Source organism: Stylophora pistillata, chromosome 6 (genome assembly GCF_964205215.1).
Source record: "Stylophora pistillata chromosome 6, jaStyPist1.2, whole genome shotgun sequence".
NCBI classification, from domain to species: domain Eukaryota; kingdom Metazoa; phylum Cnidaria; class Anthozoa; order Scleractinia; family Pocilloporidae; genus Stylophora; species Stylophora pistillata.
In genome coordinates, this window is record NC_142524.1 from 21,795,607 (window position 1) to 21,807,788 (window position 12,182).

The following is a 12,182-nucleotide window of genomic DNA, read 5'->3' on the forward strand; positions in this document are numbered from 1 at the left end:
CGTCTTTCCTTTGTAACCAAATTAAAAATAGTATGGATTATAGCCGGAAGTATATTAGATCAATTCCGAAAGCTAGCTGCAAACATCTATTCTATAGCCAATTCAACGGAACAAATTTATTTCAAAGTCAACAGACATAAAGATCTAGCAGAATAAGTAACAAAAAAAAAAAAACAAAACAAACAAACAGCAAACAAACGCAAAGCCAGAGCCACAGCATAAGTCAACATGCCATATCAGAGAAAACGCTGTTGTTGTTAAGGCATTGATAAGCTTTTCGTCGCTACTAACCCTGTGAATCGACAACCCCGAGTTTCATAACGCAAAGTTCCATCCAAAGAACGTAGGTAAAAACGGTACCCGAATCGTTCAATACTCATTCGATTCATTTACTTTTGCTAGGTGGTTCCAGCTTAGTCTGTGGTAGAAATAGATAATACTCCTGCTGATATAAAACCGTTGGAACATTCCCACGCTTTCATTAAAACAGCAATAGGTCAATGTTCATAGAATCGTCTCACGAAGCAAAAATGACCCAAATAACTGAACAGGTGCACCGTGATATTGAATAGCGGTAACTTACGAAATATTAACGGCAATTTTAACAAAGACCTGCAGAAAAACAGGTGAGAGCCCAAGTCGATTCCCTGTTAACCTCACTTGTTTGATGAGAGGTGTAGCAATGTTTGGAATTGAAATGAAAAACCAACAAAAAAACAAAAAAACAAAAACAAAAAAAAAACACAATCTCTCAATCTCTGAAGTGGCTACAAAGGAAGATCAAACTTTGCTTGCAATGGCTATGCAAAGTATGTTAGAGTCATTTTTCCACCATCAAAGAGGCAATATCTTAATTTTAGAGACCTGCCATTTTTATATTTATTTGCATATCCTATACATAATAAGTAACAGTGTCACCACTTTATCCACAGTCGATCTTCTAAGAATAAATGTAATTGTACGTTAGATATTCATACGATAAGCGATAATAGTGTTGAGATTTTAATTTTAAAGCTTTTCCATTAATGGACGAAGTACTCGAATCTGATTATGACTTCCGCATACCCCGTTAAAACCTCGGTGACAACAAGGGATAGAAATCGTTTTAGGCACCGTTCACACCTGCATGATATATTAAACTACACAATTGACAGCGAATTCATAACGAAAATTGTCAATATTCAAAAACAGAAAATGTCCTTTGCAATAGCTGACGGAAAAAGGAATAAAGTAAACTCCCAAAAAACCAGTGGTTTACAATCATAAGCTAATTATCAGATTTCATACTGATGTCGAAATACATGTTATCTTAAATTAGACGTTAACTTACGCTTTCCTCTCTTAAACTTCTCTCCACGTAGAAACTTAATTTAATAGCAAAAAAGTGTTTATTTAAGAAAAGGGACTGTGCAGCAAGGGAGTTCAAAATACATGCACTTTAGTTGAAGACAGTGTGCCAAACCGGCTCAGTTACAAACTCAGATCAGTTGTTGAAAAAATGCCAGGTTATGCAACGCAGAATACCTGATTACCTTAATGGCTTAAACGAAAAAATAAAAAATAACTGTTTATCACCGATTTGGTAAAGCTAGCCATATTTCCGATTTTCAATGTCATTCTTGTCTTTGAAGCTGCTACTGTTTTTTTTTGTTTTCTATCTCTAGTGTATAGTGTTCTCACTGCTCTTACATGTTGCAATTGATATCATGAGCCCGTGACCTAAAAACACCATCATTCCATTAATTCACAGTAGCAGGCAAAACCACAGTGTCCCTTTTTGTTTGTTTGTTCGTTTGTTTGTTAGTTTGCTGGTGTTTTTTTCTTTTTGTCACTTTCCAATGTTTTATTATCATTATTATTATTATTAATATTATTATCATTATTATCATTATTATTATTATTGATTTCTTCCTGTTTGTTAGATTTTTTCTTTTCAACCATTTATGCATTTGGCTGTAGTGTTGACTGTTGACGTCATTTACATTTTACTCCTCTTGAACTCCTTTTTCTTGCTACTGCACCAATATATATCCCATAGCCGTAGTGTTTCTATTTCCGCGATCTCCTTCATGTCTGACAACGTTGCCACAAGTGTTGTCTTCCTGAGGATATCCTCCTGTGCCGAATCCGATTCTCGAATCGCAGCTGTGACAATCATTCTGTTCATTACTTATGATACCAATTCTTGCCTTGGATAAGTCTACCTTATGCTTGGGATCATCATAGGCATCTGCATTGAATCCCTCCTTGTTACAATTGAGCTGCAAAGAAGCAGAAGGACCAGTAAGGTTCTTCCACATGTTACGCCCCAGTGATGTGTTGCGATATTTCCCGTCAGCGATCAGTGAGTACAAAGAGTCGGCCTTCTTATTGATGACGATAAACCTGAGTTGTCCGGCGATCCTCATACCAAGACAGATCTTGGAGAAGGATGTGCTCCAGTAGGTCGGTAGCTTAGTCTCTTCTGAATCAAACCCACTCTTGCCTCCTTGAAGGTGATACTCTTTTTTATCTTCCCAGTATGTAGAATTGAAATGAAAAGTGTTCTAGGTAAAAATAAAAAAAAAAAATTAATCAAGACTACTGCCTCGTGACATAATTCATCAGTTGTATTCCTCGTGGAATACGAGCTGATCAAAGTACATGACCTTGCATTTATATTATTTCCAGTCAGTTTTCTCACGTAGGCTAATTATTTGTTAAACAGCATTGTAAGTAGGCAATGGGCCCTTTCCGAATTACCCTTAGCTTCATTTAAAAGCAAGGCCTGGTGCTCAACCATTCGTGTAAAAATGAGTTTAATTTGCTCTTTAATAAAAACGTTTCACTATATGAAAGGATGAACACCAGGATTCACTTTGAAAAAAGGGACCAAAGTTAGATTGGAAATCGCTGTTGGAAGCAAGCGTTATCCTTCATAGTGTCTTCCGTGCTGTCATCACATTGTCATCACATCTGTGTTAATACTTAAATGTAATATATAGTTGTATATATCCTAGCTTAAGGCAGCTAGCTATATAGTTATGGAGAAGCATGTTTGTGAATACCGTTACTGTACGCGCTTTCCAACTTTGTCTAATCGCTTCTGTCATAAGGGATTTCTTACTTCTCACCTTTATATATTTCGTGTTGTCGATAGTTATTTCGAAAGGTAGGAGGTTCGCACTATTAAGGAAATATTTTTTTCTTGTTCATTACCCCATAAACGGGAAGAGATGAAAAGGTATTTCATACGTTGCCCATGATAAAACTTATCCAATGATAAAGCCCTAATCTTTGATCTAACTAAGATGGACAAAATAAGTTTGATTGGCTTCTAGAAGTGAAATGTATCACAGGTTTTTTTTACATCTATACCGTAAAGGAAAAAGAGGAGGAAAAGCTGACCTTGCTCCCATTAATTTTCATGACCGGTGTCCATCCTCCACCTCCGCATCCAAAGTTTCCCACATGGCAGAAAATAGGTACTGGTTTGGATTCAAGGAGCAACGTAATTTCACCACTCGCTTTAGTTCTGTAGAGATAATTTACAAGATATGATACCACATGTAGTGATGAATTGAAATAATTTGTTGTTATTTAACCACATTTTACAAGTCATGTCAAGGGTGTTACCTTTCATATTCATTATTGTTAGAAACCGTTGCAATTTACATAAGGCTGAGCGATCCAAACACCATGCTTTTCATAATTTGATTGTCCAAGGGAACTGCCATCTCCCTGTTTTCATTTATATATTTTTTGTGTGTGTGCGTTGTTTGCGTCTTTAAATAACTGCAGATACAGCTGTAAGTTACGCCATCAACTTGAATACAAATGTTACTATAGTGAATGGCTTATTTTTTTTTTTAATTAGGCCATCTAATAGCAATTAGATAAGAATACACTGCCGTTTCGCTTTCCAAAAAAGGAGACAAGGCAACATAATACTTATCATTGAGATGATCTCATCTCTGAATAATCATCTCATTTTCAAACTTTACCTTGCAAGAAAGTATTTAAGCTCAATTTGTTTTTCTGCCTTTGTGTCCCCATATTTTTACAGGGAAAGCTTCAGTTTTTTTAACCTTTGGGTGACCATTCGCGGTTAATGCTTTGTCACCAATATGTTTTGGTATCATTATTCTCATTCATATTTCCATTTATGTTCGGCTTTTTCATTATGTTCATACTTTTACGATAAAGACTATTTTCCTCTCCTTTGCTTTGACTTACATGTTCTTTTCATAAGCCTCCCTGCAACTCAAAGCTGCAAGAACAAAAGTATGGAAACAGTTTGAAAAGTTTCCGATGATTATAATCTACTTTTTTATGATTTAGAGTTGTAAACATGGCAAATGAACCATTTTGGTAGTTTGAATAATGGATTGCATAACAGACACAACTTCAGTCCCATATGGATGTAGGGCTATCCCTTGTTATCAGTGTGGGAAGCGTGTTGAAATTCCTCTGTTTGTTTCCTTCACGTTATACTGCTCTTTAAAATAAATTTCTCTGATGCCTATAATGAACTAACTTCCCATCAGCAATTAAGGACTTGTCATTATTTTTCGCCTAGGATAAGAGAGGGGGCGGGGGCGGGGGCGGGGGCAGGGGCGGGGCTGGAAGATTTTGGTTTGTCACGATAGCATTCACCTGATCCTCCCATCAGGCTGTGTTATATTCTCTTGACACCCCTGGAGAAACGAGCAAAACTTTTTGGAAATCTTAATAAAAGTAGCACTGCTAAAATATTTAGACTTCGTTTGTGTTCAGTTTTTTAAAAACATAGTTTTCAAATACGAGCATAACTTTGAGCATACTTTGGAAAAAAATGGGCCACGTTAATACCATAATACCCTACTTCTTCGGGAAATATCCAACCCTGTTTGTAACGACTGATTCCCTTCCGTTGCCCCTGAAAAGCATGTGATGCCTGTAAAATCCTCCACCACCTTACCCGCTGGTATATGGCAATCCTCCCCATAATTTCCAGGGCGACAAATGCATTGGTAAGATCCCTGACTATTTTTGCACTCCTGAGTAGGCTTACAATTGTGTGTAGCCTCACTGCACTCGTCAATATCTGAAAATGAATTTAGAGCTTCAACACAGTGTCGAGATCAGTTCGTTTATTGCAAGTTCTGTGGACTCGTGCCAAAGTATCCATTACACAGTGTATATCATGCAAAGATACATCTGTTGTTTAGCTAAGCAGCCAAGCAGTTTTATTTACATCTACAATGAGTGGCAAAGGTGGTTGACACGCCTCCCCTTAGTAAGTGGTCCATAAACCTCTATTCAACATGTCAAACAGATATTTGTAACTCTTGACGAAAAAATTTCCGGAAAGTTCTCAATCTCCCCCCAAACAGGGTGTCTAGGTAGTGACCATTTTTATAACTTTTATAACACCAACACCACTAACTCCAATAGAAAGCAAAATTGAAATGGGAGAAAGAGAGAGAGGGTGGGGAGGGGAAAGAATGGGAGTTATGAAACAAATTAAAAAAGGAACAGGGCGTGCCAAATTCAGAATTAGCAAGGTCATCAATCTTCCTGACATCTAGGTTTATACGTTCATGTATGAATCAACCCTTGGCAATAGCTGACGGGAAATGAAGAAAAGTAATCTATCAAAAAAGGAGTTGTTCACAATCAAAAACTACTAATTAAAATAACTAGTCTTTTGCTTCTATAAGCTAATTATCAGATTTAAAGTCCATTTTGCCCAAAGTTAATGTTTACCTTTGCATTCTCGCCCATTTCCAATTAATCTATGTTCACCTGTACAGTTATTAAACCCTTCTATAGTATTGTTGCAAAAAGGCATCAAGACTACTCGCGCGTAGCCCTTCAACACACTCAATTATGTTAATACCGGCTAGAAAAGATGGTGTAACGGACACAAACACCTCTCAAGGAGTCATTACCTTTATAACCCTATATAAAGTTGAGGAATGAAGGGTACCATGAAATGGCAAAGGCGTTTCTTGATTACCTGTTTCGCACCTCTCACCCTTGAATCCAACTAGACACAGACAGTGATAACCTTTGTCAGTGAAACCACTTTGACAAGTGGCGCTGTTCTTGCACGGATTTTCAGCACATTTAATCTTGAAAAGGGGAAATAGAGAGCAATGATTTTAAATATGACACAATTGACCTCTTCACAGCCTACAAAGCCGAGTTTATCTCAAGGTGGCACTTCACTTTTTTGCGATATAAATTTTTTGACACTTTTGACGGTTTTTTAGCATTTCCAAAGACTGTGTTTCTTTATACAGCTAAACCAAGGTTGACAAGCGAAATAACAAGAGGAATTATATAGGAAAAATAATTAATTAGATATAGAAATAGATTATTTAAGGAGAGTATAGGTGAATGGCATGAATGCAGAAATAAAAGAACACTATATTGGAAAAACAACTATACTCGGCTAGGTTCACAGGCTTGTCCTGAGTCTAAAAGCAAGAAAAGGATCAAATTAAGGGCTAAAAAAACTATAACTTTTTGTATCTAATATCTTTTACTTTACTTGTCCTGAATTATTGTTTAATCATGACCATTGCATGTAGCTATCTAACAACATAAAAAGCACTTTCCTTACCACAATGTAAAAGTGATGTGAACTTTTATTCTTTCGGAATTCCTCGGGGACGCTGTATTTATCAGATGACAGAAGCTCGCACCATAATCTTATCCCCAGGGCCAGATTCACAGAAAGACAAGAAGGATTTTGAAGGCATTTAAAGGTACACTCAATGTCGTCGTAAACCGAGAATATTCCAACCCGAGGCACATTCAAATAATGAGATTCGTCAACAGAAAACAGACCACTTCTTATGTCCGTGGCCTGGTGCGTCCTAGTGTCAGTTCCTGCTGGTCGAGTGAACAACACACCATTCAATTGTGAATTTAAAGGAATATATAAATAGATGCCCTTTTACAAAATTATCTATTTCTTCATTACATTTTCAGTTCATTGAGTGCGACCATATTCTCAATCACATATTTTCCCTTATAATGCTAAGGATCGATAACATGATTTATCATATGTATATAAATGGATAAATGCTAACCTTGCGATGTTGCATCAGTAGGGGCTATTACAAGATAATTTGGTTTTTATCAACTGAGTTGATAATGTAAATTGACCACCATAAAGCTGCCGCTTCGAACGTTGGCCCTTTGCATATTTGTCCTCAAATTTCCTAACGTCTGCTGCCATTGCTTCCCGAATAATACCTTTCTTTTGCGCAGGGAATAGGGAAATAATTTTTATTTCAACAGTTGGGAAGCAACATTTATGCGAAGTAGACTTTTCAGACTATTAGAAAACGCAATTTCTTACACACATCTGCTTTCAGTGTAAACATTTCAATTTTTTCTTAGATAGTGTAAAAATAATATCTCTAATAATTTCCCCTACCTTCTCTAATGCGAACTGTGCATATTTTTACTCTTTAGAGGGTTAGGGTGCTAACATATTAAACATGTAATTGGAATTTGGAAGGCTATGTCTCGTGCGTTGTCTTATTATCCTTTAAGGGTCCTCTGATGAGTTTCCTGGCCGACGTAAATCGCTATACGTCACTTAGTTTGGGATCATTTCACACAGTTGTCAGACCATTCATTTAGGCCTGATAAAATAGTGGTTCGCTATCTACAGGCAATTATTTTCCATGTAACCAATGTCCACCTGTCTTGGCTGTCTATCATTGACTGCTTTATTATCGCTTAGGGGCTCTGTTCTCACTGCGTAGGTTAAATATGAATTTACTTTTTCACTCCTAACCAAACGTGAGGTTAGATGTTTTCAGCCCATATTGAAATCCTTAACAGCGAGAGAAAAACCTGGATGCGCTTTTTGAGCATTTTACTTTTTCACGTCATCTTGGACATGTTGGAACGCACTCGGTGGAATAACAGGACCTACACTGCATAAAATCCAATACTATTTTAATCTTATGGAAAGTTAAGTTCCTTGGAGTTGAAATCGAAGAAAATTCAGTTTCATGATTTTAAGCAGTTGTTGGGCAACCATTCTAGACTTGACGAGCTAACGATAAATATTTTTTTCTGGCAAACTGGGAAGTTTATCTGTGAGTTTTCTCAAAATGCGACCCATTTGCTGCAGCGTTTAACGCTTAAAAGGGTTTGCTATAGTTATTTCTAATACTGATCCTAATTTCTTTGAAAGATTTCAGGATTTTAATTGGACCTAACTAAGGAAAAATCCTTAAAAAAAAGTTAAAATTCATGGGATGAATATCGATTGGGGAGTCTTGATGACCAAACAACAAACCAGGGAGTTTATCCGTGAGTTTTCTCAAAATGTGACCCATTTCCTGAAGCGTTTAATGCTTAAAAGCCTTTGCTGTAGTCATTTCTAACACTGATCTAAATATCACTCAGGATTTTCTTTGGACCTAAAAAAATGAGAAATCCTTAAAAAATGAAAACTAACGGGATGAATATCGATTGGGTAATCTTGGTAACAGAACAAACAGCAGAGATGTCGTTTTTAAAAACAGCCTCTCCTTTCAAACCGAATTTAAAATAGTTTGGATGGATTGGTAGTGAAGTCGGCCCAGGTATGGAAGTGACGGAAATTTGTGAGATCAATGCAGAGAGTTGGCTGCAAACATTCCATAGCCTCTGCACGATCATGAAACCAACTTATTTCAAAGGCAACAAACTTAAAGATCTGGCATGATTAGTAAAAGACCAAAAACCAAACAAGCACAAAATAAAGCCAGAGCCATAGCTTAAGTTGATATGCCAATAACAGGGAAAGCGCTTTTTTGTTAAGATGTAGTTGTTAAGATTCTTGCCAACACTAACCCTGTGATCCGTCAGCCTTTAATTTTACGACGCAAAGTTCCATCAAAAGAGCGCAGGTACAAACAGTATACATGGCCAAATCATTGAACACTTGTTCGATTCATTTACTTGTGCTCGACAGAAAATACCGAGAAAGCTTAGTTAATTATCCCTTTCACTGATATGTCATTTTTAACGGGTGAGTGATTCTTCCGGTATGATAGTTTGTATTAATCATGGTTTAATTAGAGTTTTAGCCGTTAGCGTAAGGACTATCACCATGCAAAAGGCTTCGATTGCAGTTTCTTCTGGATGACATGATACTTTTATCTATGTACTGTTTCACACGGGAGAAATTGGTCGGAAACGGCTTTGGTTCAAGGTAGGCAAGACATATATAATAGAAAACCTGACCTGGATAGTTTACATAATGATCTATTTGACACATATTATCTGGTGCTCTGCCTAGTTCAATAAATGAATGCACATCGCGATCAGCGTTTCGTAAACATTGGTCTAAATTGCTCAACAGAGTTTTGTCAAATACAGAATGTTTTTTTCTTTTGAAAATTTAGTGAATTCGATTCCTTGTAGGCATTTCTATGCCCCTTAAGTGAGATATCATGATACTAATATAATGAATATTACCTTTGGAGAATATTAAATATAACGTGAGATATGTGCATATTTGATTAACTCACTTTTAGATATCTGAATGGTTAATTTTCACAAGCCTGGCGGGTTAGGCTTTAGTAATAATCTTCAGTACATATGAATAATATTGCGCACCATCATAGAACCAAAATATCTCAGAAGCAACGGACATAAACATCTAGCATAGTAAGTAAAAAAAAACAAATGACAAACAAACACAAATTAAAGCCAGAGGCAACGCTTAAGTCAAAATGCTACAACAGGAATAGCGTTACTGTTGTTAAGACGTAGATATGATTTTCGCCGATACTAACCTTGTGATCCGACAGCCCTGAATTTCATGGAGCAAAGTTCCATCAAAAGAACGCAAATAAAAAACAGTGTACATGACCGCATCGTTCAACACTTATTTAATTCATTCACTTCAACTTAATACAATTAAAGCTTATTAAACCCTGACCTGCATAAATAATGATTTATTTTGACGCATATCATCAGGTGCTCTACCAAGTTTAATAAATGTATGCATTTTGCGATCTGCGTTTCGTAAACATCGCTCTAAATTGCTCGGAGTATTTTTTTTTCTGTTGAAATATTTTGTGAATTCGATTTCTTTTAAGCATTTCTATGCTCCTCAATTGAGATATCCTAATAATCCTTATGAATATTACCTCTGGAGAAGAGTGGATATAATGATTACTCGATAAAATTATTTTTTAACATCTGAACAGTTTATTCATATAAGCCTGGTGGGTTAGGTTCAGTCTACATTAGAAATATATGATACTCCTGCTGAGATGAAACATTTGGATGATTCCCTTGTTTTCATTAAATCAACAATAGGTCACTGCTGATGTTCTCTCAGCGATGAACTAATTTAGAGTTTGAAATGTGACGTAGATTCTTTTCTTCATTCTTTTTTTTTTTTTTTTTGTATTCTCTTGTTTGTCTTTTTCTTTTTCTTTTTTTTGTAAACAATCATTGTGAGGTTTCTTTAATTCTCTCTGCAGGCAATTCACCACGAAACAAAAGTGACCCAAATAACTTAAAGGTGCTCTGTGATATTGAACAACAGTAACTTACGAATATTAATGGAAATTGTGACAAAGAATGGCAAAATAACGAGTGACAGCTCATAAAAATATCTTGTAAGACTCACTTGTCTGATGAGAGGTGTAGCAATGGTTGTAGCGAAGAAGCAAGCAATCGATAGGCACAAATTAAAAATCCCGCCTTCCAATCAAAAAGTCAGTCAGAATAGGATCGTCTTTAGCCGGGAAGCGAAGACTTAAATATGATGGAAAATAAATAAAACTGCAGAGTAGAATGTAACTGAAGGAATTCTACAATTATCGTTCATAATCTAGAGATATTTTTTAACTTTCTCTGGGAACTGCTTCGTGAAGAGAAATCCACGAAAGAGACCGGTAAGTAACATTAATGCTTTTCTGGCTTTAAATTAAAAAGCCGAATTGTCGTTTTTTAATACGTTTGTACCTTTCGTGGAGACAAATTTAAGCTGCGGTTTTAAAAGGGAAACTCTGATGTCGATTTCCTGTCATCTCGTCCCAAACAGCTGCTTATGCTATAATCACACGCAAAGAAGGTGACGAACACAGAATCCATCTCTAAAGTTTTCAAAGTGCAGACAGATGTTTATTGATCAATAACCATTTTGAGCGCTTTTTCCCCTGGAAATTATTGTAAGTCTGAATATATTTTCTAAGCCATAGAGAATAAATAATTTTTTCACTTTGTTATAATGCAGAAGAAAGTGTCAGGACTGTAATGTTACAGCGTTGTTAATTCCTTGCTACATGTATGACCAGTCCAATAGAAACTATATTGAAACTAACCTTGCGATTTTGGGTATCACACAACAGAGCTGCAATAAAGGAAGAAAGATAATAACAAAATACATGGCAAACGTAGCTGGAGAAATTCCCTGGTGTTGTACACGAGAATCCAACCTTTTAAGCGTTTTTCGACCCGACTTATGATTAACGTAGTCTTCCATAAATAATGATTTTCACATAAGGATAATTTATCTACCGTCAATAAGCTACTCGTTAACTCTTTATTCTGTTCGCTGTAAAAACATGAATAACGATAACTTTTCAATCCACCTCTAGGAACCTAGGTTGGTGTCCAGTGTTGTGGGCGTGCTCTGAAACGGCGAAGGTCTGGGTACGGGCTAGTCGGATATCTCGGTCGTGCTACTTTATTCTGTCTTGCATTGGTCTGTCAACCGCTTTGGAATGAGGTTAAGTTTATTGATCGTGATCCTCACTGGTACACTCGCATTCGTACACGCTTAAAAATGGCATGGATTGATAGCTGGAAGTTCGTTAGATCGATGCAGACAGAGAGCTGCAAACACAAATTCCATAGCCCGAGCACCATCATAGAACCAAATTGTCTCAAAAGCAACAGATATAAACTTCTAGCATAACAAGCGAACGCCAAGGAGCAACCATGCACAAATTAAAGCCAGAGCCATAGCTAAGGTCAATATGCTAACAACAAGAAAAGCACTATACGTATGATGCACGATCCTCGCAGTAGAGAGCGCTATTTATGCAATAGCGAAAATCAGACCTGAAAAAAAAAATCAGGCCTGTACGGGATTCGAACCACTGACCTCTGCGATACTAGTGCAGCGCTCTACCAATTGAGCTAACAAGCCAACTGGGAGCAGGCTGTTAAGTTGATTCGTAATAAAC

The 12,182-nt window shown here is 36.7% G+C and overlaps 1 protein-coding gene across 1 annotated transcript; it reads right to left on the bottom strand.

Annotated features, from left to right (window-relative positions):
- Positions 1–367: 367 nt before the first annotated feature.
- On the bottom strand, positions 368–7,210 carry LOC148728787 (uncharacterized). The gene is made up of 7 exons (XM_088725032.1): positions 7,162–7,210; positions 6,590–6,861; positions 5,981–6,095; positions 4,940–5,065; positions 4,216–4,249; positions 3,388–3,514; positions 368–2,546 (listed from the first exon to the last, which is right to left on the bottom strand). Exons 1-7 carry the CDS (start codon positions 7,208–7,210, stop codon positions 2,013–2,015), a joined length of 1,257 nt encoding a protein of 418 aa, XP_088581158.1. The 3' UTR covers positions 368–2,012.
- Between the last annotated feature and the right edge of the window lie 4,972 nt (positions 7,211–12,182).

Excerpts from the sequence above, each read along its gene's own strand:
- LOC148728787 (XM_088725032.1), bottom strand. The coding sequence starts at position 7,210 with ATGGCAGCAGACGTTAGGAAATTTGAGGACAAATATGCAAAGGGCCAA. Across the intron at positions 6,096-6,589 it reads CACATCACTTTTACATTGTG|ATTAAATGTGCTGAAAATCC; the intron begins GTAAGGAAAGTG and ends CCCCTTTTCAAG. Across the intron at positions 3,515-4,215 it reads GAGGCTTATGAAAAGAACAT|AACTAAAGCGAGTGGTGAAA; the intron begins GTAAGTCAAAGC and ends TTATCTCTACAG.